This window comes from Capra hircus, chromosome 11 (genome assembly GCF_001704415.2).
Source record: "Capra hircus breed San Clemente chromosome 11, ASM170441v1, whole genome shotgun sequence".
Lineage (NCBI taxonomy): Eukaryota > Metazoa > Chordata > Mammalia > Artiodactyla > Bovidae > Capra > Capra hircus.
Genome location: NC_030818.1, coordinates 92,704,562 through 92,729,881, shown reverse-complemented (window position 1 = coordinate 92,729,881; position 25,320 = coordinate 92,704,562). Strand labels below are relative to the sequence as shown.

Below are 25,320 nucleotides of genomic sequence, written 5' to 3'. Positions count from 1 at the left end.
GGGCGGGGCGGCGGCGCGGGCGTAGTGCGTCACGGGCGGCCTGGCAGCTTGCGGCGTTGAGGTGTATACGCCTTGAGAGGGCCGTCGGGCCGCTGAGTCGGGACCTGATTTGGGGGCATGAACAGAGGGGACGACGGCGAGATCACGAGGTGAGTCTGGCCGGTTCAAGCCCCTGGCACGTAAGCGCCAGCCACGCGAGGGGTTCCCTAGAGGAGGCTGCCGTAACGAGACTGCTTCTCAGGCCCCGCCCCGGATTGTCCCGCCGCTGGCCCGGAAATAACAAGCCGAGTAATGACCCATCGCATCTGGGAATTTCGGGCGAGGGATCGGGAAGCCGGGATTCCAGGCTTGACCCCACCGTTACCGTTAGCTTTTTAGGATCAAGCGCCTTTGCTTCTCTGCTCTTCAGTTTCCCCAGATGACTGTTCGTCGCTTCCAGGATAGTTGTAGGTCAGCGTGGTGCGGAGAGGGGGCGGGGGACGAGGGGAGGTAGATGGAAAAGCGTTTTGTGAACTCTTAATATAAGAGGTTGTCGCCATTGCAGACCCAAAGGATTTTGATTGTCGTATGCCATTCTGATCGCTTACCATACTTTACCGTTCCTAGGAAAGTCCTGTGCTGAGCTGTCATGCATGTTGTCGTATTTAAGCCTCATAACAACTCTTAAAAGATAGGGATAATCATGCCCCTTGTAGGAAGAAAGGAGAATCTGAGGCTCCGAGTGGGGAAGTGGCTTGCTTCATTCATTCATTCGGTGACTACTGAGCACCAGCCAGGAGACAGGCAGTGTGCTGAGTGCCGGAGATGGAATCCTCAAAATGGGCTAGGCCCTGCCCTCTAGTAGCTTACATTCTAGTGAGGGAAGGGAAAAGTGAAACAGTACATGACACATTTAACTGGTATTATATGGAAAGAAAAAGGTAGCTATCATAGAGACGAACAAGATGCCCTGCTCTATGAGGGAAAACTTTTCTAAGGAGGGGGACATTTAAGGGGTGATCATGACTTACTAAAGTCACAGAATAACTGGGTGCAAAAGCCAGGATTCGAGTGCCTATCTTTTGGTCCTATATCCTGCACTCTTCCCACAAAAAATGGTTGCCTGGTGTGATATTAACCCCCGTTGGTATTGTTCCTGTTTTTAGACATGAGAAAATCAAAAGGTTCTGTTAGTCAAGTTTCATCTCAGATGTCATCTCCCACAGACGTCTTCCTTTGCCCCTAATTCTAAAGTAGTCCATTCCTCCTTGTCATATCCCTCTGCTTAACTGTGTTTGGAGCACTTAGCACAAATTACATCTTGATTACTTATTTAGCTTTTGTCTTGTCCTGCTCCTCTTCCAAATATAAGCATCTAGAGGGCAGAGACTGCTTGTTCACTGCTCTGTCCCGAGTACCAAGGCACTGCCTGGAAAATAGAGGCTCTGTAAAAATATTTTTTGAATGAATGATCTGTAAGAAAGTAAAAGAAAAGGAAAGCAGGGAGAAGACAGAATGTTTCTCCTCTCCAGTTTCCACACCTGGGATTCTATTCATGCCTGTTTTACCTTTCTCCCAGGAAGGAGCAAGAACTGTGGCTCGTTCATTTCTGTGTTTTCATAGCCAAGGGGTTAGCAGTTAGTAGTTACTTGACAGACAGAACAGAACAGATTGAACACGAGAGTGAGAGAGGAAGAAAAGCACCCTCATGTAGGTGTATGTGTGTGCTAGTAAGTCATGTCCAGCTTTTTGTGACCCAGTGGACTGTCACGTCTGACTCTTTTGAGAGCCCATGGACTGTACCCCACCAGGCTCCTCTGTCGATGAAATTCTCCAGGCAAGAATACTGGAGCGGGTTGCCATTCCCTTCTCCAGGAGATCTTCCCGACTCTGGGATCAAACCCTTGGTCTCCCATATTACAGATGGATGGATTCTTTACCATCTGAGCCACCAGGGAACCCCTGTGTGGGTGTAGATAGACACATTTAACAAACAATTACCTGAAGGTTACTATGGGCTTACTGTGTGTTAGCCTGTATCAGCTGTGCTGAGATAGATAAAAGTAATGGCAATGTTTGATATGTCAGCAGTTGTTATTAAGATACAGCACTGATCTCAGAGGCCCTCCTGGTTTTATATGACACATTTTCTGTACCAGGGAGTTCTAAAGTCTGGCAGAGCCTTCCATCTTCCCAGTCCTTTTATTTTTTTCTTTCTCTGCCATATTAAGCATTAATTAATGCTTGATTTTACATCTGTGGTCTCATTTTTGGTCTTCTCAACAACTCTTAAGTTATGAGCAGGGTGAGGTGTACTATGTAGAGATGAGGATACTGAAGCTAAGAGAGAAGTGGCTTCCTATGGAAAAACCAAAAGTTGAAACCCGTCTTTCTGAGCTCAAGGTTCTTGCTCTTTCCATTACTGTCTCCATCATAACCCTCATCCTCCTTTTGTGACTGTGCAATGAGACATTTCAGGAACTAAACCTAGTAATATTTAAGGTAAAATTAATTGAATGCTTCCCTAGGTGCCATGACTTGTTCTTAATGTTTTTGGTGTACCACCTCAGTGAATCGGCCCAGCTCTTGATTATCCCAGTTTTACAGATGAGGAAACTGAGGCACCAAGTGGTTAAGTAACTTGCCCAAGTTTGCAGAACTAGTAAATGGGGGGCTGGAATAACTAAGGAGAAAGTTAGTCTCTTCTTCCCAGTGTCTCCCAAAATATTAAACATTGTAAGAGCTAATTGATTACTTACTGTTGTTCTTCTGTACCCATTCTCTTAAGTGTCATTAAGAGTCTCTTTCGGGTGGTTTCCAAGGTTTATTTTGGGTGACAGTTGTTGAACTGGTGTATCATGTAGCAACAGAGACTTTGGCCTCCTGCCCAGTCAGCCTCTGGCTTCAGAAGAGAAAAACTAGTTTCTGCACACAGAACCACACACCCCTTTCATCTAAAATGGGAGCTTTTGCTCTCTGGCTGCTGGAGGAGCTGTCCCAAGGGAACTGGTGCTGGGGCCCTGGTTGTGGAATCACTGAGGGCTTTGAAGGGCTGCCCAGGACATGCCCTCCTTGAGTAAATGTTTGTTGAATTGAGTTCGAAGCGTCTTGTTCACAAAGTGTTGCTCCTTTCCTGTCTGAATGTTCATGTTTCCTTTAGTATTTCATAGGGATTGATGGAAGCAGAAACCAAAACTCTTCCCCTGGAGAATGCATCCATCCTTTCAGAGGGCTCCCTACAGGAAGGGCACCGGTTATGGATTGGCAACTTGGACCCCAAAATCACAGAGTAAGTCTAAGATATCTTAACTCATCACCTACAGAATTGGGATGCTCCTGGTGATGATATTCAGAAGAATTTTCAAGGGCTGTTGCGTATATTTTGACCCTGTTAGTTTTTTTTAAATTATCTTTAAAGGGAATGTGATGCTGTTTTAGCCTGTTATCTTGTCATTTTTCTAACATTTGGACGCTTCTACTGCAAAGGCACAAACTTGAATACCCTGTAAACCATATATTACTTCTTTTTCCTGCTTGCCTAAAAATGTTCTCTTAGTTTCAACTATTTTGAACCTTTGTACCCACTGACGAGGAAATTATATCCTAGAACCAGCCATGGGCATACTTTCGTTACCTCAAATGAAGGAACAAGCAGAAGTGTCAGTATTTTCACAAAATAGCAGAGAGATACAATTTGACTCTTAATTCGTGTTCAGCAGCCATGGAACCAAGGAAATTCATAAGGGATCTTAGAAATACCCCAGTCCCTTTGGTGTTCATTCATTCATTCATTCATTGAATGATTTGAGTGCCCACTGTATGCCAAGTGCCATGCTAGGCATTTTTCAAAGTTTTTAAATCTGAGGAGCCATCTCTTGTTAAAGTACAGAACCTATATGTAGAAGAAAAGCTTGAGAGCTACTCTGATTGAAGGGAGGACAAGGTGCTCCCCGTGCCTTTTGACAACAGCCACCCTTGCTTGGCGGAGAAGGCAGTGGCACCCCACTCCACTACTCTTGCCTGGAAAATCCCATGGATGGAGGAGTCTGGTAGGCTGCAGTCCATGGAGTCGCTAAGAGTCAGACATGACAGAGTGACTTCACTTTCACTTTCTTACATTGGAGAAGGAAATGGCAACCTGCTCCAGTGTTCTTGCCTGGAGAATCCCAGGGACGGGGGAGCCTGGTGGGCTGCCGTCTGTGGGGTTGCACAGAGTCGGACACGACTGAAGTAACTTAGCAGCAGCAGCACCCGTGCTTGGGCAGTCACTTACAGGGCTCCATGGACGACTCTTGAAAAACCTCTGATCTGTTCCATCTCTTTTATCAGCAGATAAAACTGAGGTCCAAGAAATGGAAGTGCCTTGCCCATGGTGACAAAACCGATTGAATTGTCTCAACTCCCCACTCTTTCCATTGTAGATATTGTAGTGGAAAGGAGTCTCTAAGCAGAGAGAAGTAGGGACTGGTGGTGGTTGATGGCAGGAGATCAAAGGGGAGTGGATTGAGCTGTACAGGGTCAGCGCTTAAAGCAGGCATGGGGTATATCCTCAGTGCTGGAAGTAACTTCCTTGGGGATGGTGTTTAAAACATAGGGAGAAGAGACAAGGGAATCTGCTTGTTTGAGTCTGAGGGTCAGAGGAGGTGTATAAAAGGGTTGGGATTATAAGAGGAAAGAGATGTAAGCTGATACATAAGGATCATGACAGTGTTCGGTTTCTTAAACCTGCTCAAGCTCAAAGTGGCTCAGTGTAGGTGTTGTTGGTCCCTCTAGGAAATGCGGTATTTACGATGTGTTGCCCCTAATTATGGTGCCTTGGTCACCAGGGCCCTTCAGTATAGACTGCAGTTGTTTTGGCTCTCTTTATGGCTTGCGGCCTTGAGGATGAATGTGTGAACCTGCCCAAGCTCTCAGTTAATGAGGAAATTAAACAGAGAAGCCGTTTCCATCATCTAAAACGCAAGCTGTGAGAGGATGCTCCCAAGAGTGGTTTCCATTCCCACCTCTGCTTGTCTGAATGGAAATCTGGAGCGTGGAAACAATGTCCATTGTTTTGGCTGCGATTCCCTGTAATGATACTCTTGTTCTAATTGTATCCTGCTGCTTGTCAGGAAGGTTCAAATGGGCAACTGCCACCTCACTTTATGTCATAAGTGGGAGTATATGAGCATTTTCTTTAGTTGGAGCATGAACAGGAACACTGCATCAAAAACTCTTCCCCTGATATCTCTGTTCTTTTTATATCCATTACTCAAGATACCAAGGACCAGACAACAAATCAGGGCCTTGCTGGCTTCTCCTGTGGGTTCCTACCTCTGTATCACCAGAGATCATTTCTACTGTCTTTCATCTGTGGATTCCTTATCTTAAAACATTTTCTCAATTAAACAAACTGATCTATTATAATGTCTTCTTAAAGATATAACTACCAGTCGTAACTTACCAAATGCTTAGTGTGGCTTCATTTGGTATACTTAATTACAGCAAAGAAACCTAACATTGTAGTAAGGTAGGTCTTATCTTGTAGAAATACATGATCTTCTTAAAAGTTTCTGAAGTACGTAAACTTCCAGATCCTATTCCTTTCAAGGTGGGTGATGATGGACCTAGCCTAATTATTAAAGTACAGTTCAATTCAGTCGCTCAGTCGTGTCCGACTCTTTGCGACCCCATGAATGGCAGCACGCCAGGCCTCCCTGTCCTTCACCAACTCCCGGAGTTCACTCAGACTCAGGTCCATCGAGTCAGTGATGCCATCTGGCCATCTCATCCTCAGTCGTCCCCTTCTCCTCCTCTCCCCAATCCCTCCCAGCATCAGAGTCTTTCCCAATGAGTCAACTCTTCGCATGAGGTGGCCAAAGTACTGGAATTTCAGCTTTAGCATCATTCCTTCCAAAGAAATCCCAGGGTTGATCTCCTTCAGAATGGACTGGTTGGATTTCCTTGCAGTCCAAGGGACTCTCAAGAGTCTTCTCCAACACCACAGTTCAAAAGCATCAATTCTTCGGCACTCAGCCTTCATAGTCCAACTCTCACATCCATACATGACCGCAGGAAAAACCATAGCCTTGACTAGCTGGACCTTAGTCGGCAAAGTAATGTCTCTGCTTTTGAATATACTATCTAGATTGGTCATGACTTTTCTTCCAAGGAGTAAGCGTCTTTTAATTTCATAGCTGCAATCACCATCTGCAGTGAATTTGGAGCCCAAAAAAATAAAGTCTGACACTGTTTCCACTGTTTCCCCATCTATTTCCCATGAAGTGATGGGACCAGATGCCATGATCTTCGTTTTCTGAATGCTGAGCTTTAAGCCAACTTTTTCACTCTCCTCTTTCACTTTCATCAAGAGGCTTTTTAGTTCCTCTTCACTTTCTGCCATAAGGGTGGTGTCATCTGCATATCTGAGGTTACTGATATTTCTTCCAGCGATCTTGATTCCAGCTTGTGTTTCTTCCAGTCCAGTGTTTCTCATGAAGTACTCTGCATATAAGTTAAATAAGCAGGGTGACAATATACAGCCTTGTCGTACTCCTTTTCCTATTAAAGTACAATCATTCTCAAACATTGAAGAATGTTGAAACTTGTGTGAGCATGTGGTACCCAGCTTATAGTTCAGTCTCAGAAAATATTATTTGAACCCAAATCTCTAAAAGTTCTGATGTCATGCTATACAATTTTTCAGAGCAGCCTCCAGTTTTTGTAGTTAATTGGACACCACCACAGATCTCTCCTAGTTCGTGCTGTTTCCCTCTTGACAGACCCTTCTTATCTCTCTCTCCTACACAAGTCCCTACTCTGTCCCATCCCTCTTCCTGTTATCGTATACACTGATTGAATGTCCCTCCTACACAGATGTTCTCTCACTTCTTGTTAGAAGACAAGTGATGGTATATATTTACCATCATGAGTGGTTGGCAGTTAAAGCAAAGAACCTTTTCTACTCAAGTTTTTCAAAGTTTGCTGCTGCTGCTAAGTCGCTTCAGTCGTGTCTGACTCTGTGCGACCACGTAGACGGCAGCCCACCAGGTTCCCCCATCCCTTGGATTCTCCAGGCAAGAACACTGAAGTGGGTTGCCATTTCCTTTTCCAATGCATGAAAGTGAAAATAATTCTGTTCATCCTACATGTGTGTGCCCAGTTTTAATCCGAGTCCCGTTCAAATTACAGTAGGATGTCCATCAGCCTGTTCTCAATAGAATGTGCATTGCTGACTGACTGTGAGCACTCTGATATTCTGTTTACACTGTAGCCTCAATACAGACCGCTTTAGGGCTATGTTCCATGCCAGCAGTGTCTGTGTAACGATCTGGACTTAAGGGAATGATGACATACTCATAGTTTTGGAGGTAGCAGGTTGCATGCCTCTGTTCATTCCACTCCATTCTGATTCCTCTCAACTATACTATGTCTGATATTTCTTAACCTGTAAAGTGAGACTGTTCAACTGAATGTCTTCCAGCTCTAATATGTCATTAATGTCTCTTACTTAAGCTTGTAGAAATCTTGTGATGCAAGTGGAACAGATGTTTCCCTGTTTTGTAAGTAAAGGTTAAGAGTTGACTCAGTTCACTAAAGCAGTTAATGATAGAACTAATTTCCCACTGCCTAATTTAGTTATCTTTACACAAATAGTTTAACAGTCCGCATAATTGGACAGTTGTAACCAAAAGCATCCTAGTCTAAGTTTTTCAGTGTAAGGACTTCTTTTAAATGATACGGGCACAATCTAACTGTAAGAATAAAAATAACAACTTTAAACATCACTACTAGTGCCTTCAGTAGAGAAGCTGAACAAGTTACTGTCTTTAGACATTATCTGTTTTCTATACCATGGTTTCTTCTGAAAGGGTTAATGCTGCTTTCTTTTTCAAATACCAAATGTACTGTATAGAAAGCCAAATTAATAGCCACTGCATTATGCATAAAAAGTATGAAAGAACAAAGTCAGCTGAAATTGTAAAAGAAAGGACATTCCTGATGGAAGGTGAATCATAACTAAAGAATACCAGTACTGGGTGAGTAGAACATCAGGAAGACCTTTTTGACTAAGACCTTTTGTTAGTTACTCAAGTCATATCCAGCTCTTTGCAACCCCATAGACTATAGCCTGCCAGGCTCCTCTGACCATGGAAATCTCCAGGCAAAAATACTGGAATGGGTAGCCAACCATTCTCTTCTCCAGGGGATCTTCCCAACCCAGGGATTGAACCCGGGTCTCCTGCATTGCAGGCATTTTCTTTACCATCTGAGCCACTAGCAAAAGGGGAATTTTAATACTAAATGATAATGAAAATAGTAGTTGGAGAGAGAGAATGCCATCAGATTGAGATAGGATCTGTAAAATTTATTCAAAAAAGTTTGAATTTTATGCATCAATGGAAGAGACTCATGTGGGTGTTTGGCAGGAAACTGACATCGTGAAAGTGACGTTTTAGTAGGAAAATCAGACGCCAGTGGTAGGATGAACAGGAGGGGCAAAGACAAAGATGCTGATTAGCTACAGACCTTCCATTAATATCACCCAGATAGAGACTGTGATCTTGGAGACCAATGGGTGGAGTCTGAGAGATGAGGGAAGGGACTAAAGAGGAGCCAAGAAGAGCTGAAGACGATCACATTGTTTCTCGCCTGAGAAATGGAAAAGCATCATGTCCACATTGGCCAGTGGAATAGCTGGAGAGGGCATAGTTTGTGGGGAGGAAGAGGTCAGCCTAGGGTATATTAAGTAAACTTAAAAGCAGACGAGAGGCACCTGGGTGGAAATGTCCTTCTAATGCAGACTTTCAGAGCTAAATGCAAGGGATCATAAATTCGCGAGCATGTAAGAACCATACTTCCCCCTGAGCACAACCCTGATTCTCCCAGCTCTTTCCTTATATTCCCATGCTGCTTCTTATGCTGACCCATGTTTCTTCTTATGGTTTGGTTTGCATGAAACAGTCTTTACTATTTGCTTATTCAAATTGGAAACAAAGTAAGACCATTTAATAACATATAAGGCATAGACTATAGAGACCTACCACATAGTAATTTCTATAAGTTCATCAGTTCAGTTCAGTCGCTCACACGCCAGGCCTCCCTGTCCATCACCATCTCCCGGAGTTCACTCAGACTCACATCCATCGAGTCTGTGATGCCATCCAGCCATCTCATCCTCTGTCGTCCCCTTCTCCTCCTGCCCCCAATCCCTCCCAGCATCAGAGTCTTTTCCAATGAGTCAACTCTTCGCGTGAGGTGGCCAAAGTATTGGAGATTCAGCTTCAGCATCATTCCTTCCAAAGAAATCCCAGGGCTGATCTCCTTCAGAATGGACTGGTTGGATCTCCTTGCAGTCCAAGGGACTCTCAAGAGTCTTCTTCGACACCACAGTTCAAAAGCATCAATTCTTCGGCGCTCAGCCTTCTTCACAGTCCAACTCTCACATCCATACATGACGACAGGAAAAACCATAGCCTTGACTAGCCGGACCTTAGTCGGCAAAGTAATGTCTCTGCTTTTGAATATGCTATCTAGGTTGGTCATAACTTTTCTTCCAAGGAGCAAGCGTCTTAATTTCATGGCTGCAGTCACCATCTGCAGTGAATTTGGAGCCCAAAAAAATAAAGTCTGACACTGTTTCCACTATAAGTTCATAGTTTTCTCTAAAACAAATTGGGCATTAAAATCAATCTTCAGTGTCATTTCGTTGACTTCCCAGTACCTACAGCATCGCATTAAATTCCCTCACTTAGCACAGGTCTTTCACAACCTGTCCCCCTGCCTGCCTGTCAGCCTCCTCTCTTACTATGTAAGAGCTCACACCCTCTGCTGATGGATTGGTCTTTTTTGCCATTGTGTCTTTGCACAGGGTATTCACTAACCACCGCCTTCTCTGTGCAGTAGGTCCTGTTCATCTGTGTGCTCACATACATACCTCTGTGTGCAGGCTTCATTGTTTGACTACACATTTCTCTCCTCAAACCAGAATGTCGGGCCTTTGAAGACAGAGACCTAGCTGTGTTATCTGGATAGTTAGTCCAAGTGCCTAGTACAGTTTTTGACACATTGGAGGTGTCTGTCTTAATCCAGTTCATACAGATGAATTCCCTCCGTGCCGTCAGGCAGGAAGGCCATTTTAAAAACCCATTTCAGACCACACTGATTGCGGTGCAGAAGTATCTGTGGGACTGGTGTACCAGTTCAACTCCTGAGGCTGCAGGGCCCACGTTTCATTAAGCGTAGCAGGGCTCTGATGAGCAGCGGGCCCTCCTGCGCTCCGATAGCAGATGAAAGTGCTTGCAGATGTGAAAGCAAGAGTCTTCAGGCTTTTTTCACTATCAGAGCTTGCAGCCCCCATCTCCAGGAAGCAAAGTAGTAAACACTTCATTCCTTTTGTTTCGGTGTTCCGACAATTTCAAGAAATTATCAAACAAGAAAAGAAATCCCGGAGAAGTTGAAAGACACAGACCTAAGCAGATGTTCCTGGAATCTTAAGGTCGCTCTTCTCGGGCAGAATGCATTTGTTAGCTTTTCAAAGAATAATCTGTCAGAAGTTTTTTGTTTTTTTTTTTTTCCCTGAGTAAATTAAAATTCATTTCCTAGGAAATGCCGATCACCTTACCTTCCTGCTATTAAGCAGAATGGAGCTAATGAAAAGATGACTAGCCCACAGTGGCCTTAGGTTTTTTAAGAAAAAACAGGTTTGACCCACCATTCATGGCAACTGGTGCTGCGTTAAGGTTTGAATGGGTGTAGTAGGTGGAAGATGCAGCTGTGAATGAAAAACCCTGAGAGATTCTTCCAGCCCATCTGTCTATGCATTTGAGAGACTTACTCTTGCCGTAAGCATGTTCAGAAAATCAAATAAAACCAGAAATTTGCACTTTAGGTGTTTCCCTTGCCCCTAAAGAATCACCTCACATATTCTCACTGGCAGCTGAGGTATCGAGATGGGAATTAAGAATTTGGAAACTAGAGGGTTACAGTTCTTTTCTCTTTCAAAACAGGTCTAAAGACCAGATTAATATCCACAATATGCCTTGGGATCCTTGCATCCTGTCCCAAGATAAGACCTGTATTATGTCTTCCCTGCTCCACTGTGTCAGGCACCTGATCCAGGATAATGGGCTTGCTTATTGGTGTGCATTAGTCTCAAATTTAGTGTAGCTTATGATCCATTTCATATCTTTCTGCCTCCCAAAGGAGATTCATACTCAAGAATAAAATCTTGATGAGTTTCTCCTAGAAAACAATGTGAATATAAATGCGGCTGTAACGACAGCTTTACTGACTCCCTGTGGGGTAGAATTCCCAGTAATAACAGATTTAGCATGTGGGCTGATACCTTTTTAGTATCACAGGGACAGCATTGTTTAGAGAAAGCCTTGACTCCATTTGAATAGCGCGGAGGATGCCAGGAGGAAGGCCAAAGGAAAAGGAAATGGGAGAGCGGTTGGTTTGTCTCACCCTCACATCAGATGACAGGAAGTCGGGATTGAGATTGGCCACAGCAACCTGTTAAGGCCACATCTGTTTGAATAACTTAAAAGCTCTATAGAAACCAAATAAGTTTTAGGGAAAGGAATCCAAGAAGAGGGTGAGGGGCAGAGTGGCAGCCGAGAGCTTGGGGTGTACCTCCTGCCAGGAGTAAATGTCTTTCTTACCTGTGTATATTCTCTATTCGACCACACATGAATTGTGTTAAAGTAGCAGAGGTTGGGGAGTTACCCACAGTGGGATGATCTATAGGACCAGCCAGATTCCGGGCCTTCCTAGAGCTGGTAGCTCAGCTGGTAAAGAATCTGCCTGCAATGCAGGAGAACCCAGTTCAGTTCCTGGGTCGGGAAGATCCTGTAGAGAAGGGATAGGCTACCCACTCCAGTATTCTTGGGCTTTCCTGGTAGCTCAGACAGTAAAGAATCTGCCTGCCGTGTGGGAGACCTGGGTTAGGAAGATCCCCTGGAGGAGGGCATGGCAACCCACTCCAGTATTCTGGCCTGGAGAATCCCCGTGGACAGAGAAAAATGGCGGGCTACAGTCCATGGGGTCACAAAGAATAGGACACAACTGAGCAACTAAGCACAGATTCCCCTGCTCATGTGAGACCAGCCTCCATCATGTTGCAGTTCCACACGGTCCTGTCGTTCAGTTGCATCAGGGGTGGAAACTCTTGGCCTCCGTCATGTTGTGGTTCTACGTGGTCCTTTCATTGAGTCGCGTCAGGGGTAGAGACTCTCAAGCACTTACGGAAGTGCCACTTGCTGTGATTTGGCTTTTGGCAGAGTTTGTCTCAAGTTCAAGTAGGAACTCATGATTTACTGTGAGATCCAACGGGGAAGTCTTCCGGAATTGTTTTCTTGTTTGTGTGAATGTGTAAGTGTTACTTTGTTTATTTTTGAGGTAGGGTTGGCTTTGGGAGTGTGGGTGTGTGTTTCTGATGGAGTTACAGTTATTCACAAATACTGTGTCATTGCCAAGAAATTAAAAATAAATAAATCGACACTATTTTTGAACTTTTCTCCTAAAAAAGAAAAACAAATGGTGCTTGTGGGCCAGACAGCTGTTTGTTAGGTGTGGTGGGTTTTTTTGTTTGTTTGTTTGGTATTTTTGTGCTGGACAGATGCAGAGCCATGGCAGTTCTAGTTCCCATTCCAAATACAGGCAAACAACTCTGGTTGCCAGATAAGCTAACGGTGCAGTTTGGAGGAGAGCCGGCAAGGCAGGGGAAAGGGGTGTGAGGTTTTTGTCCCTGGGGTAAATTATCTCCTGCTTTTATCTCGCACTCAGGCTGAGTGGCCAACCAAACTCCCAGAGTGTCTCAGGGGCTGTTCTTTCTCCACAGATACCATCTCCTCAGGCTGCTACAGAAGTTTGGCACGGTGAAGCAGTTCGACTTCCTCTTCCACAAGTCAGGTGCTCTGGAGGGACAGCCTCGAGGGTACTGTTTCGTCAACTTTGAAACAAAGCAGGTAGCTGAACTTCTCCCCCTTGCCCAGTGCTTAGCCTCTCGTAGTTAATCTTTTCAGCCCTCCTGACTGCTCGAATAGCAGTTCCTTGTGGGCAGGAGCCATGTCTGACTCGCCCTCATATGCTGGGCTCTGAGTCCTAAAGGAGACCCTCAGTCAGCAACTGAGTTAGCGGCCAGCTTTCAAAGTCTGCCCTTGGCTGGCTGGAAGGCTGAGGCAGCTGACCTACTTTCCTGACCAGATGCTTTGGGGTGCCCGCACTAAGCACATGGATGTCCTCCTCCCTGTTCTCTTTTGTTTGGTTCTTTCGTGGCTGGCCAACAAAGCCGCCTTTTCTTTCAGAGTTTGGCCCCATGGTGCAGAAACCCTCCCTGTCTGTGGTGAGCCACCCACAAACTCTCTTTTATTTTGATTTCTTAAAAATGTATCCTCCTCCTCAACGTCTCTGAATAAATGTGGACAAGTTTGAATATACACAGAGAAAGAGAGCGCCAGCTTCAACCATGGTGTGGCCACGGATCTACTATTAAAATGTAGTCCTGAGAGTGGACATGTGTTGATAAAGGACTTGAATTTGAATGTTACTAAATATAGAGACACTGTTTATAGTTCTGTGACTTTATTAGTGATATGTGAGAATGTTGCCTAGTTTCTGTTTTATTAATGATAATTGTATTCAGATATTTTTCCTATAAAAGTAATACTTGTTTCTTATAGATGAAATATAGATAAATAATTTCATATATCAGTCTAAAGCCCAGAAATAATCAGTTTTCAATATTCAGTTATGTATTTTTCTAGCCTCTTTTGTCTTCACATTCACACACACATATACATAAAATGGCAAAAACACATGTGCACAATTTAAAAGAACACATACATGTACAGCTCTTAACACACAAATAGGATCGTGTATCCTGTTTACCACTGAAAGTAAATTAAAATTTTTTCTGTTATCCGGTACATATCAAGATAACATAACACTCTGTATCATATTGTGGTTTCACTGGTATAGCTATAGATAGATGTAAAAATTTACTGATCTATAATACATTTTATTATTTGGACCTCAGTTTAAAAACTAATCAGCATCGTCTTTGATGACTGCATAATATTTTATTCTGTGAATATGTGATAAGTTACATATCTAACCTCCAAATGTGTAAGCAATGTGGTGAACATCTCTAGCTCTATGTGAATATTTACTGTATTCATGGAAATGGAGTGGTTGTCAACAAAGGCCATGAATTTTTTCCTTAATATGACTGCCAAATTGCCTTCAAGAAATAACATGTCAGTATGTTCTGAGACTATCTGAGAATATCATTTGTCCTACCAGTGCTGGGGATTTCTTAAAACTTTCCTCTAATTTTTGCAAATGTGATAGGCAATACATGATACATTATTGTTCTAATTATTCAAGGCTTTTTTTGGGGGGGGGCACTGAAAGTGTGCTCTACATAGTTCATATTTTAAAATACTCAATTCTTTCCTGATGATAGTGTGTGTTGAGGATTTTTACATGACCACTAAAATCATTGGTCATGTTGAAGATAGATGTTGGTTTAAAAACACTAAACTGGAAGTTACAAAGATTATTTCTAGCTCTTTTATTTGTTAACTTTGGGCAAGTCTAATTATTTTGACCTCAGTTTTAATCTAAAAATGGAAATTAAAAATACACACCCTCCTTACCTTTTAGGAAGTTGAGAGAGTAGGTGAGGGTTCATAGGAAAGCATATTTGGCATTTAATAATACTGTTAGATACATGAATTTTGGAACAAGTTAGAAAGATAGGAAATTATTTTTAAAACTATTTATCACCTGCTGGCGTCTTATGACTATTGATGCTACAGAATTAATAGTGTCATATAAATTCTAGCTCACTAAGTGAAACTTCAAAGAAGAATAAAATATCTCCTCTGTCCCTCTAACACTGAGTGCCATAGTGAGGCACAGATGCCAGTGAGTATCCACAGTGGGTACTGAGATATCTGTTTAATATCATACTGGCAAGACCCAGAGGAATAAGAATCACCGGTAAAACCAGACTATAATGTCTTATGCTGAGGCCTCGGACTCCCCTTGTTCCTCTTCCTGTTCCTTAACAGGCTCTTCACTCCCAGTAAATGTGGGTAACACTTGGCCGAATGCCTCCTGGATACAAATGGAGCAGAGGAGGCTTGGCAGGATGGAAAAGTACAGCCAGGCTTCCTGGGAATGTCCTCGAGTGCCTATTATCCAGCCTCAGGAATTCCTTTCAACCTCGTTGCTCCCGTATCTGATGGGGAACGGGTCAGGGAACTTCTGGCTCTGAAAGCCAGGTGCAGAGATTGGCTCACACAGATACCTTGCTCATAGCCTCTTTGACTCACTTCTGCTTTTTCCGGCCTGGTTTCCTTCACTCCCATATCCTTTGAAGCCCTGTAGCTTCACTGTAGCTCACTTTGGATTCAGAGTGTATCGGCCCTGGTCCAGGCTATAGTGTCAGAGTCCCCAGGAGGAGTCCACTTTCTTGACGTAGTAGGTGTTACTCTAACTTACAGAACTGTGTAGAAAGATATCACCCAGTAGGAGCAACACCGTTAGCCGATGTTGGTTGAGGGCACACCACATGGTCCATTCTTTACATGTGCTCTTCTACTCCTCTGACCACTTCGGAACAAGCAGTATCCATATTTTGTAGGCGAAAAAGCTAATATCCAGAGAGATGAAATGACCTGTTAAATATTATACTGCCAGTAAGTGGCAGAGGCAAGATTTAAATTTTTGCTTGACTGAGTTTACAAAAAGTCTCAGACCCTTTTTATTATTCTGCCTTTTTTTTTTCCACTTGTAAATCCTTTGCCACTTGTTTACCAAAACAGTAAGAAATTCAGCCATCAAAGCTAGTGAGACATTTGAGTCTTCTACTGACATTAATCCCTTTCCTGAACAGGAAGCAGAACAGGCCATCCAGTGTCTCAACGGCAAGCTGGCCCTGTCTAAGAAGCTGGTGGTGCGCTGGGCGCACGCTCAAGTAAAGGTGAGTCTAACAGGCTAGAAAGACTGCATCAGCTTGTCCTAAATGAGTCTTTGAAAAGACAGTTGACCACTCGCCCATTTGCATCCCAGCCTCTGCACATCTGGAACAACCACACGCTGGTCTCCTCCTTGTATTCACCATGTGTGTTGCCAGATTTTTCTTTTGAGAAACATCTCAGGAGGGATTAAGTTCCTTCGCCGTTTCCCTCCACATACCCACAGATTCTGTTTTCGATTGATTTTTCCATGTGACTGATGTGTCTACTCCTCGGTCATTTTTTTTTTTTTTTGGTAGGGGTTCTTTAGGGGGAAAAAATGTATTTATTTTTTAAATTAGTTGCTTTAGGCATTATTAAACTCTTCCCAGCCTCTCAGTTCTGTGGCAAGTTTGAATTGTTTATTCTAAATACTTGAGAAATGGGTAGTTTGTAAGAGTGCTTAAAGCATTGGCATTTCCTTACTCGAGAGATTTTGAGTTATTTGTGGGATTTGCAATGCCTGTATTGACTCCAAGGCCCAAGCAGTGGTGAACTGCTGTGTTTATCTCCTAGTTATTCTCTTGGGAAAATGTGCTGGAAAAGCTACAACCATTAAAAAAGAAAAAAGAAGAAAAGAATGGTATTCTGTTTCAGCCAGCACAGGTGAAGTATGCGTTTACACTGGAGCAATCCACAAAGTTGATTCTCTTCTTCCTGCACTGTGGTCTTAACAGACCTGCCTACAAAGGTTGGTGACAACCAAATTTGGAGCCTCAGTCTTTATAAATGACCGCAGTGTTTGATCAGAGACTCCACCCAGCAAGCTCCCCAGAAAAGAGTCCCCAAAATAAAGACATTTGAGTTCAGTGTCGAAGCTCAAGAACAGATTGCAGATAATTTGGATCTTTATGAGTATTTCAGGATTTCAGGTAATCACAGAGCCTTCTCAATTTCCAGGAGCCATCACCTTAAAAATAGAAACAACAAGGAGAATTTCTAAATGCTTTTTTATTCAAAAGAAAATCAAGTCTCATTTGCCAGACTGGCTATCATCTCATCCTGCATCTCACTGAAAAGATCTGCAGGAGAAATAAGTCATGCTTCGTTCTGTCTTTCATTTGAGAATCTCTGTGCCCTACATGTCTTTTTGACCAGAGACTCCTGATTGCTCTTTAACATTGTATTTACCTTTTAAAAGAAGTACATAATTATCTGGCATCAAATAAACTGTACTTTCCTGGAGAATGTTTTCTGTATCAGTGGCTGAAAGCCATTACTAGTTCTCTTCTCCACATAAACCTGTGAAGAGTTGAATGTTATGGTTGTTACTTTGCAGCAATCAAGCAAACTTTAAAATGCTTGGAATAAAGTGAAATAACTATTGGAGGAAGTGATATGAATCAGAATGTGAGAGGGCATTCCTGCTGTGTAGCTGTACCTTCTCTGAATTTAAAGGTTGAGATTCTTTCTCCACCAAATAAGGAGGATTAATGTGTAGATGGGAAGCCTCATCTAAATTTCTTTTTCTACGTTTATAACCTTTATGCTAAAGCTGGACTTCTGCATTAATTCTGAACACAAAGCAGACCTAAGATTGTCTAGAAATAATCTAACAATGGGCTTCCCCGGTGGCTCAGTGGTAAAGAATCTACCTGCCAAAGCGGAAGACTCGGATTTGATTACCTGGGTCGGGAAGACCCCCTAGAGGAGGAAATGGCAACCCTCTCCAGAATTTTTGCCTGAGGACAACCCATGGACAGAGGAGCATGGTAGGCTACAGTCTCCATGTGGTCGCAGAGTCAGACATGACTGAGAGACTGAACACACATATTGTCTAAGGATATGCTGATGAGATTAGGGTTTCTGAACACATGCATTACAGTAAATGGCTGGTTTCTGCCTGGGTGGGGTAATTTGCCTTTTTTCTTACTTTCAGAGATACGATCATAACAAGAATGATAAGATCCTTCCAATTAGTCTTGAGCCGTCCTCAAGCACTGAGCCTGCGCAGTCTAACCTAAGGTAAGAAGGTGTCCTGTAGGAAGACAAAAGTATTGCAAGAGCTGGAGCCATTTCTTCATTCTGGCACTAGAAACCCTTCAGACCCTTTAGAGTGGAGTCTACTAACTTTTGCCATGCTGAGAGATGTGTCCAGTTAGTCTCCAGAATATATACATGTCACCTCCCTCCATACCCCCAAGAGTGTGTACCAGCTATTTACACAGTTCATACACACAGAAGAGGCTGGGTATACCTACCACATACCAGCTATTATACTTGGCACTGGGAACACAGACGTAAATCAGATACAGTCCTTGCTATAAAACAAGCATTTTAATAAGGCCTGATTATCTTCAACGTTTGTCATTATACCCTAATTCCTCCCCAACTATGAGTTCCTTTATACAGAATTTGAGTTTACAGCACTTTAATTTTATCTACCATTTCAGCAAATGTAACAGTTTTGGTTCCAGTATGTACAAATTGTCAGTTACTTCCTTGGAGTTAATTCAAAACAGAAGGAGTTGAGGGTTGAATAAAGAAAGGGGAAGTTAAGGGTGAGCAGAAGTAGAGGGGTTGTCTTTGCACCATAGCCTAGGGAGAAATGTTAATTAACAAGAACAAAAGCTGAGATTTATGGAGCTTACTATGAAGCAGGCTCTGTGCTAAACACTTTATATGCTGTATGCCACTGAAGTATAAAAATTCTGGTGAAAGTATTTTGTATTCATTTTATAAAAGAAGAAACTGAAGTTTAGGGAGGTATCTTGGCCAATATCACGCAGGTTGAAAATAGCAGAGCACAGATTCAAAGCCAGGTTTACTGAGCTTGAGAATTCAGTCTTTCAGTTACTGCTTGCAAGAAGCTCCAGGCTGTCAGTGCAGGACTGCAGTTCTAACACCTGCTCCAAGAAAGGGCAAGACATGTGAAAGAGCACCAGCCTCTCATGCATCCCAAATCAACACGTCATAGAGTCAGGAAAGTGATACCTGTTTGGACAGAGGGCTAGGGTAAAAAAAAAAAAAAAAAAAAAAACTTTTCTGTATATCATCTGCACCAAACAGAAGAGATTTACAAGCATCTCATTAAACTGCAAGGAGGGGTGATCCTGAGATGTTCCCAGGAGTAATAAAATTGATAGTTAATTTTATATTTACCAATTTGTCTAATATCATTGATGTTTTCTTAATTTTGTGCTGCTTTATTTTGTACTCCCCCAATTTTTTTTTAATTAATAACTTCAATAAGTTCACTAGGAGCTTATTTCAGCTGTCCTGTTTTCCCCTTAAGATTAAACCTCCTCAGTCACTATGGTTTCATGGAGGTTTTCGTAAATCTAACTCCTCTTGGGAACAGACAACTGCATTGATGCTTGGTGATCTCCATGGTACTGTGAATGTGTCTTTCGTTTCTTTCACTCTTTGTTCTTTTTACTAAATGATCTAGCCTGGTGTTTTCCATTTATCTTTTAATCCAGAGAACCTCAGCTTACGTGTTTTGATTAACATCTATACCTAATTAGAGAAGGTTGTTTTCCCTGGGTCTCATACAGAACGGATGGCTGGCTGTTAATTTTCCATTAATGGAAAAGGTGTGGAATGCATCTCAGTGAGACTTCAGAGTTCTTTTTATGGCAACTAAGTTTTTTAATTTTACGTTGCCCTCGTAAAATCTTGAGTATATGCAGATATATGCTTTTTGAGGATTTCTTCAAGGCTATGTGTACATTCCCTCCCAAGTTTCTATCCCTGCCTGTAGACTGTTGACAGTGTCAAAGTGGAAACTAAAGGAAGCCATAAGCCAAAAGATACTCTGGTTGAGTGTGTTGCATCCTGATCTAGGGATAGTGGTGTCCTTGATCAGAAGGAAATTCCTCACAGCTTCTGCAGTGTCTCCTCACCCCTTCTCTCTAATACATAGCTACTCAGCTCCCAGCCTAATGAAAAGGAAAAAGCAAGGGCTTTGATGATAAACTGGGCTTGAGTCCTGGCTCCACCGTTTGTTAGCTGTGTGAACCTTGGGTGAATCACTACCCTTCTGCATTTGTTTATCTATAAAATGTGGTCCGTGTAGTCAAAGTTATGGTTTTTCCAGTAGTCATATGTGAGAGTTGGACCGTAAAGAAGGTCCAAGAGTTGACATTTTTGAGCTGTGATGCTGGAAGAGTCTCTTGAGAGTCCCTTGGACTGCACAGAGATCAAACCAGTCAATCCTAAAGGAAATCAACCCTGAATATTCATTGCAAGGACTGATGCTGAAGCAGAAGCTCCAATACTTTGGCCACCTGATGTGAAGAACTGACTCATTGGAAAAGACCCTAATGCTGGGGAAAATTTGAGGGCAAGAGGAGAAGGGGGCGATAGAAGAGGAGATGGTTGGATGGCATCACTGACTCAGTGGACATAAGTTTGATCAAACTCAGGGAGATAGCGATGGATAGAGAAGTCTGGTGTGCTGAAGTTTGTGGGGTCTCAGAGAGCTGGACATGACTTGGCTACTGAACAACAACAAAAATGTGGTTGATAACCCTTGAAATATTATTGCAAGGATTAGAAAGCAGTATAAGTAAAATGCTGGGCACACTTCCTGGCTCATTGTGAGTACTCTGTAAATGATAGCCTAAACGCATTTGTCAGTAAAAAGGGACTTCGTAGAATTTCCGGGATGTTTTTTCCATTATTATTCAGTGATTCAGAAGGTGGTACTGTATAAGAAAGAGTTGATAGTATGGCTCTGGAGTCCAGCTGTATTCAAATCTCAGTTCTGCCACTTTACTAGCTATGGGCACTAACCTTTCTATGCCTTTTTTTGTCTACAAAATGAAGAATATAACCTACATGAATTATTTCTTCCATTTTTTATTGTGGTAAATAATATAGCATTTACGCATAATATGGCATTTACCATCTTAACCATTTTTAAGTGTACAGTTCAGTGGTATTAAGTACATTCATAATGTACAACAATCACCACCATCCATCTCCATAATTCTTTCTCTCTTGTAAAACTGAAGCTCTGTACCCATTAAACAATCACTCCCCATTCCCACCTCCCCCAAGTCCCTGGCAACCATCATTCCACTTTCTGTCTCTGATTTTGACTGCTCTCTTAAGTACTTCATGTAAGTAGAATCATACAGTATTTGTCTTTTGTGCCTGGTTTGTTTCATTTAGCGTAGAGTCCTCCTGGTTCTTCCATGTTGGAGCATATGTGTATACCACATTTTGCTTATCCATTCTTACTTCAGTAGACACTTGGGTTGCTTCCACAGTTTCTCTATTGTGAATAATGCTACCATGAGCATGGGAGTACACATCTCTCTCTCTCAGACTCTGCTTTCAGTCCCTATACAAATCATCTTTGAGTGCCTACTGTCTGCAGGTACTAAGGTGCTGAACAGTGTTGGTGTCTGAGGTTTAAGTGTGACAATATACAAAGTATTCCTAACAGTGTCTTACAGAAAAAGCTTATTAGATGTTTCACCCTTGATCTCTTTCCTAAGATAAGAACAATTATTTTTGTGGGTTTTTTTTTTTCTCCCAAACAGAACTGTATTCCTTTTGTTGTTCTTATTTACTTATTTATTGGCTGCACCCGGCAGCTCGTGGGAAGTCCTGTTTTCTATGAAATGTTTGTGTTTGAGTGTCTCGTTGCTTCTCTGATATGCCTGAGAGCCACAAAGAAGATGAAATACATAGGTGTTCTCTGAATGTGCGCAGGCCCACTCTGATGCTCTGCTGTCCTTTTTCCAGTGTCGCTGCAAAGATCAAAGCCATCGAAGCAAAGCTGAAAATGATGGCAGAAAATCCTGATGCAGAATATCCAGCGGCGCCTGTTTATTCCTACTTCAAGCCACCAGATAAAAAAAGGACTACTCCTTATTCTCGAACAGCTTGGAAATCTCGAAGATGATGGTTATGAATGACTGCTCTCCACACCTGAGGCCCTCTGCCTTTGTACTTGTAGCTGTGAGCAGTACTACCCGACAGAGCAGCCACATGTTAGCGTTTGGTAACATAACATTTTTGGATGTCCTCCTTATGGATGTTTCTTCCCTGAAGTATGTGTGGAATTGAGCATCATCCAGAATAAATAGGATTTTATCCAAAACTGTGACTTGAATGCTGGGATGCTCTAGTTGGCTCGTTTGTTTGGATTTGTAACTCCAGAAACATTATATAGTGTGCCAGAAAGAAAGGGAAACACAAAGAACGTTATCATTCAAATCAGGAAACTTAATTTATTAAGAGCTGTCTTTAAAAAAAAACAAAACAAAACATTTTTCTGTGCTCAGTTGTCTTTACGACATAAAGAAAAAGTAAGAAAACAAGGAGGGAAGTAAGAAATTTTGAATCATGCTCGAAACTGCTGTTCCAGAATTTTCTGTGGAAATCCCTCCAACTGGACTGAAAAGAAAAAGTTCTTGGCAAAAAGAGCTGGTTCTTTGAGCAAATGTTGTGGTAATCTGTTAAAGAATTATGCTTATTGTTTCAAAATCCCAATTAGGAAAACATGGTGTATATCTTTAAAAAGTGTTTGCGTCGACAAAACTGTAGACCAAAATTTAGCACTTTGTACCACAGCAGAAGTCCTGTTTGAAAATCCAACTTGTATTCTATCGTGATCATTTTTTAAAAAAATCTAAATATTCCTGCCTTCTATAATACCAAATGTCATTATTAGTGTGGGACTTTTAAAGTTTCATTTATTGCATGAGATTGTTTTTAATAGCATGAGAATGTTCTGTTTGGAATTATATCATGATCAATCTAAATAGAAAAGCTGGTATCTTTGAAAACTTAAACATTGCTATATTGATTCTCTATCAAACTTATACCTTTATTAATAATTGTGTAGGGGTCTGAGTAGAAGAAATTGTCTTGTGTGGGGTGCGATGGGGACACACAGTGGACACGGAAAGTCAGTGGAGCAGACACTGCTCTGGCACCAAGATTGTAATGACCTCATGTTTTATGTGGTTTATAAAGGCTTGAAAGATTGCATGACTTTAAAACAATTCTTCATTTGTAGAACCTACTTCTCAGATATTTTTTGCCACTTTGAACATTTTGAATATAACAACAGAGGAAGAAAAACAACCGATCTGGGAGTCTGTTTCCATCAGCAGCGTTGGTTGGTCATTTTGGTGCCAGGTGGACAGACTGTTTCACTGGGCAGCACCATTGCTTCTTTAGCATGTAAATCATTTTGTTACTCAAGGTGCCACTCTTAGCGATTACAGCTGTGTACTGTCATTGTTCCCAGCAAGAAGAGGCTCTCATTGTAGGAGCTTAAGTCTTCCTATGAGCAGAAATGAATTTAAGACACTTGAACCAAAACTTCAGCATAGTGAAGTGTTTTAATTCACAGAAGTGGTTCAGAGAAATTCCTATCACCTTTCCCAAGGTAAAACTTTCAGATATCTTTCAATGTTATTCTGCCTGCAAAACTCAAGAGCTCAGTGTTAGATGCAAGTAACTTTCCTTCTGTTTGGGGGATAGTTCAGGGAGGCGGGAGCCTTATCTCCCATTTTTCTGGTGACTTCTCTATAGAATTCACCATTTTACCCTTGAGGTCCTCCAAGAGTTATGGTGGAATAGGACTTAATGCAAAATAAATAGTCTTCTATTTTTAATAGGAACTTAGAAAATACTTAACTTTGGATTATCTAGAGTTGTTTCCTTTAGAAACCAGAGCTATTTATTTGTATTTAAAGCAATGTTTATTATTTGTACCGATTCTTACTCCTTTGTGTGAATAAATGCAAGACAGTGTCTGTGGTCGTGTCTTCTCTCGTCCATCTCCTGCACTAAAGACTGCAGCTCTCCGGGAGGCTTGTTCCTCCTTTGGCCATGGAGGTGTCCAGGCAAGATGCTGCTTCTAAGTGCCTTCTCTGATCCCAGAGGCAGGTCTCTGCACCCTTTCTGCCTGCCTCCTTCTGTTAGAGATGAGTAAGGAGACTAGCTGTTCTCATTGTACATCTAACTGTTCCCAAGAAAGTTGTTAATGGAAGGCCCCTGAAGTAGGAAAATGTGTTTGGTCCCTCTTTCAAAGTAGGGTTTCAGAAGAATAAAGGTACGTGTTATAAATATGCTGAAAGCAGTTTGGTTAAAGGTTTGTTAAATATGAGTGTTAACTTGGTAAACTCCTTGTTATGAGGTAATCTGTACTTTAAAATTATTTGTGGGCTTACTGTTTTTCTAAAATTATGTCAAACAGTTTTGGTTTTTACAAGAGTGAAGAATTGAGAGACATATGTCCTTAATCTCAGCTCTTCTTTATCTCTAGCAAAATATAACCCTAACCAGTAGACCTTCTATAACTGGAATCTCAATATTAGGGAAAAAAATCACATGAAAGATTTTTCAAAGCATATCAAAAATCAACAGCAGCAGTTTTATAAAACCAGATATTCTAGAACTGTTCCCTTGTCTATTAAGGCATGTACAGATACTTTCTAAATCACCAAATATATCTACATTTTTAATACTACTGTATAAAAGAATAAAATTAATTCTTACCTTACAAGTTAATGTTAAATAGTTCCTTTATGTAATCATTGTGTTCCTAAAAATGATTTGATTCTACCATATTTATCCTTGATGTCTCTTTTTCTCTCCTGTTCCTTCTACCCAGTCCTTGAACAAATCCTGTCAACTCCACATTGAAAATACATCTTGAAAAAATGTTTAAAAAAACCCTCATCTTGAGTCCAGTCATTTTACTATTGCAGTACCTGCCTAATTATCTCCCTGCTTCCACCCAGTGCCTCCACTTTAACCAAAGCAGTCCTTTCCCCATCTGAGCATGTCAGTCCCTTCCATGGGCTTTCTGTCACACCTAGAATAAAATCCAAAGACCTAAATGACTTGTCACTGACAACCTGCCTGACCCTATAAGCCTCTTATCTCTTTTGTTCACTGTGCTTCAGCCTCAATGGCTAGCCTCAATGGCTTGGCTATTCCTTGAGTGCTAGGAGGTCCTACCGTGAGGCCTTGGCATTGGCTGTTCACAGAGTCCATTCCCTTATTTGTTCAAGTCCCTGTTCAAAGGACCATGTTCAAGAGGCTACCTGACCTCCCTATGTAAAATTAGCCCTGTCGCTTCTAATCACTCCCCATTCTTCATTTTGTAAATTGTCCTTGTCACTACCTAACATCATATACAAAGTTACTTTCTCTCTCGTGTGCTCTCTTTTTTTTAATTAGAATGTAAGTTCCCTGGGAGCAGGAACTTCTATTCTCTGCTATGTCCCAACATTGAAAACCATGCCAGGTAGGGACTTACTTGAAGTCCAGTGATTGGGACTCTCAAGTTCCCAATGTAGGGAGTACAAGTTCAATCAGTGGTCAGGGAACTAAGATTCCATATGCCACACAGTGAGGCCAA

At 42.0% G+C, this 25,320-nt stretch overlaps 1 protein-coding gene across 3 annotated transcripts; it reads left to right on the top strand.

Moving 5' to 3' along the window:
• RBM18 (RNA binding motif protein 18) lies at positions 22-23,707 on the top strand. 3 transcript variants are annotated; one of them, XM_018055726.1, is made up of 7 exons: positions 34-149; positions 3,140-3,268; positions 12,803-12,929; positions 15,866-15,952; positions 16,503-16,592; positions 17,866-17,951; positions 21,684-23,707. In XM_018055726.1, exons 2-7 carry the CDS (start codon positions 3,156-3,158, stop codon positions 21,841-21,843), a joined length of 663 nt encoding a protein of 220 aa, XP_017911215.1. In that variant the 5' UTR covers positions 34-149; positions 3,140-3,155; the 3' UTR covers positions 21,844-23,707. The 3 variants fall into 3 exon arrangements, with proteins under 3 accessions (XP_017911217.1, XP_017911215.1, XP_017911216.1); XM_018055727.1 differs by lacking the exon at positions 34-149 and adding an exon at positions 241-450; XM_018055728.1 differs by lacking the exon at positions 16,503-16,592 and having other exon boundaries at positions 22-149.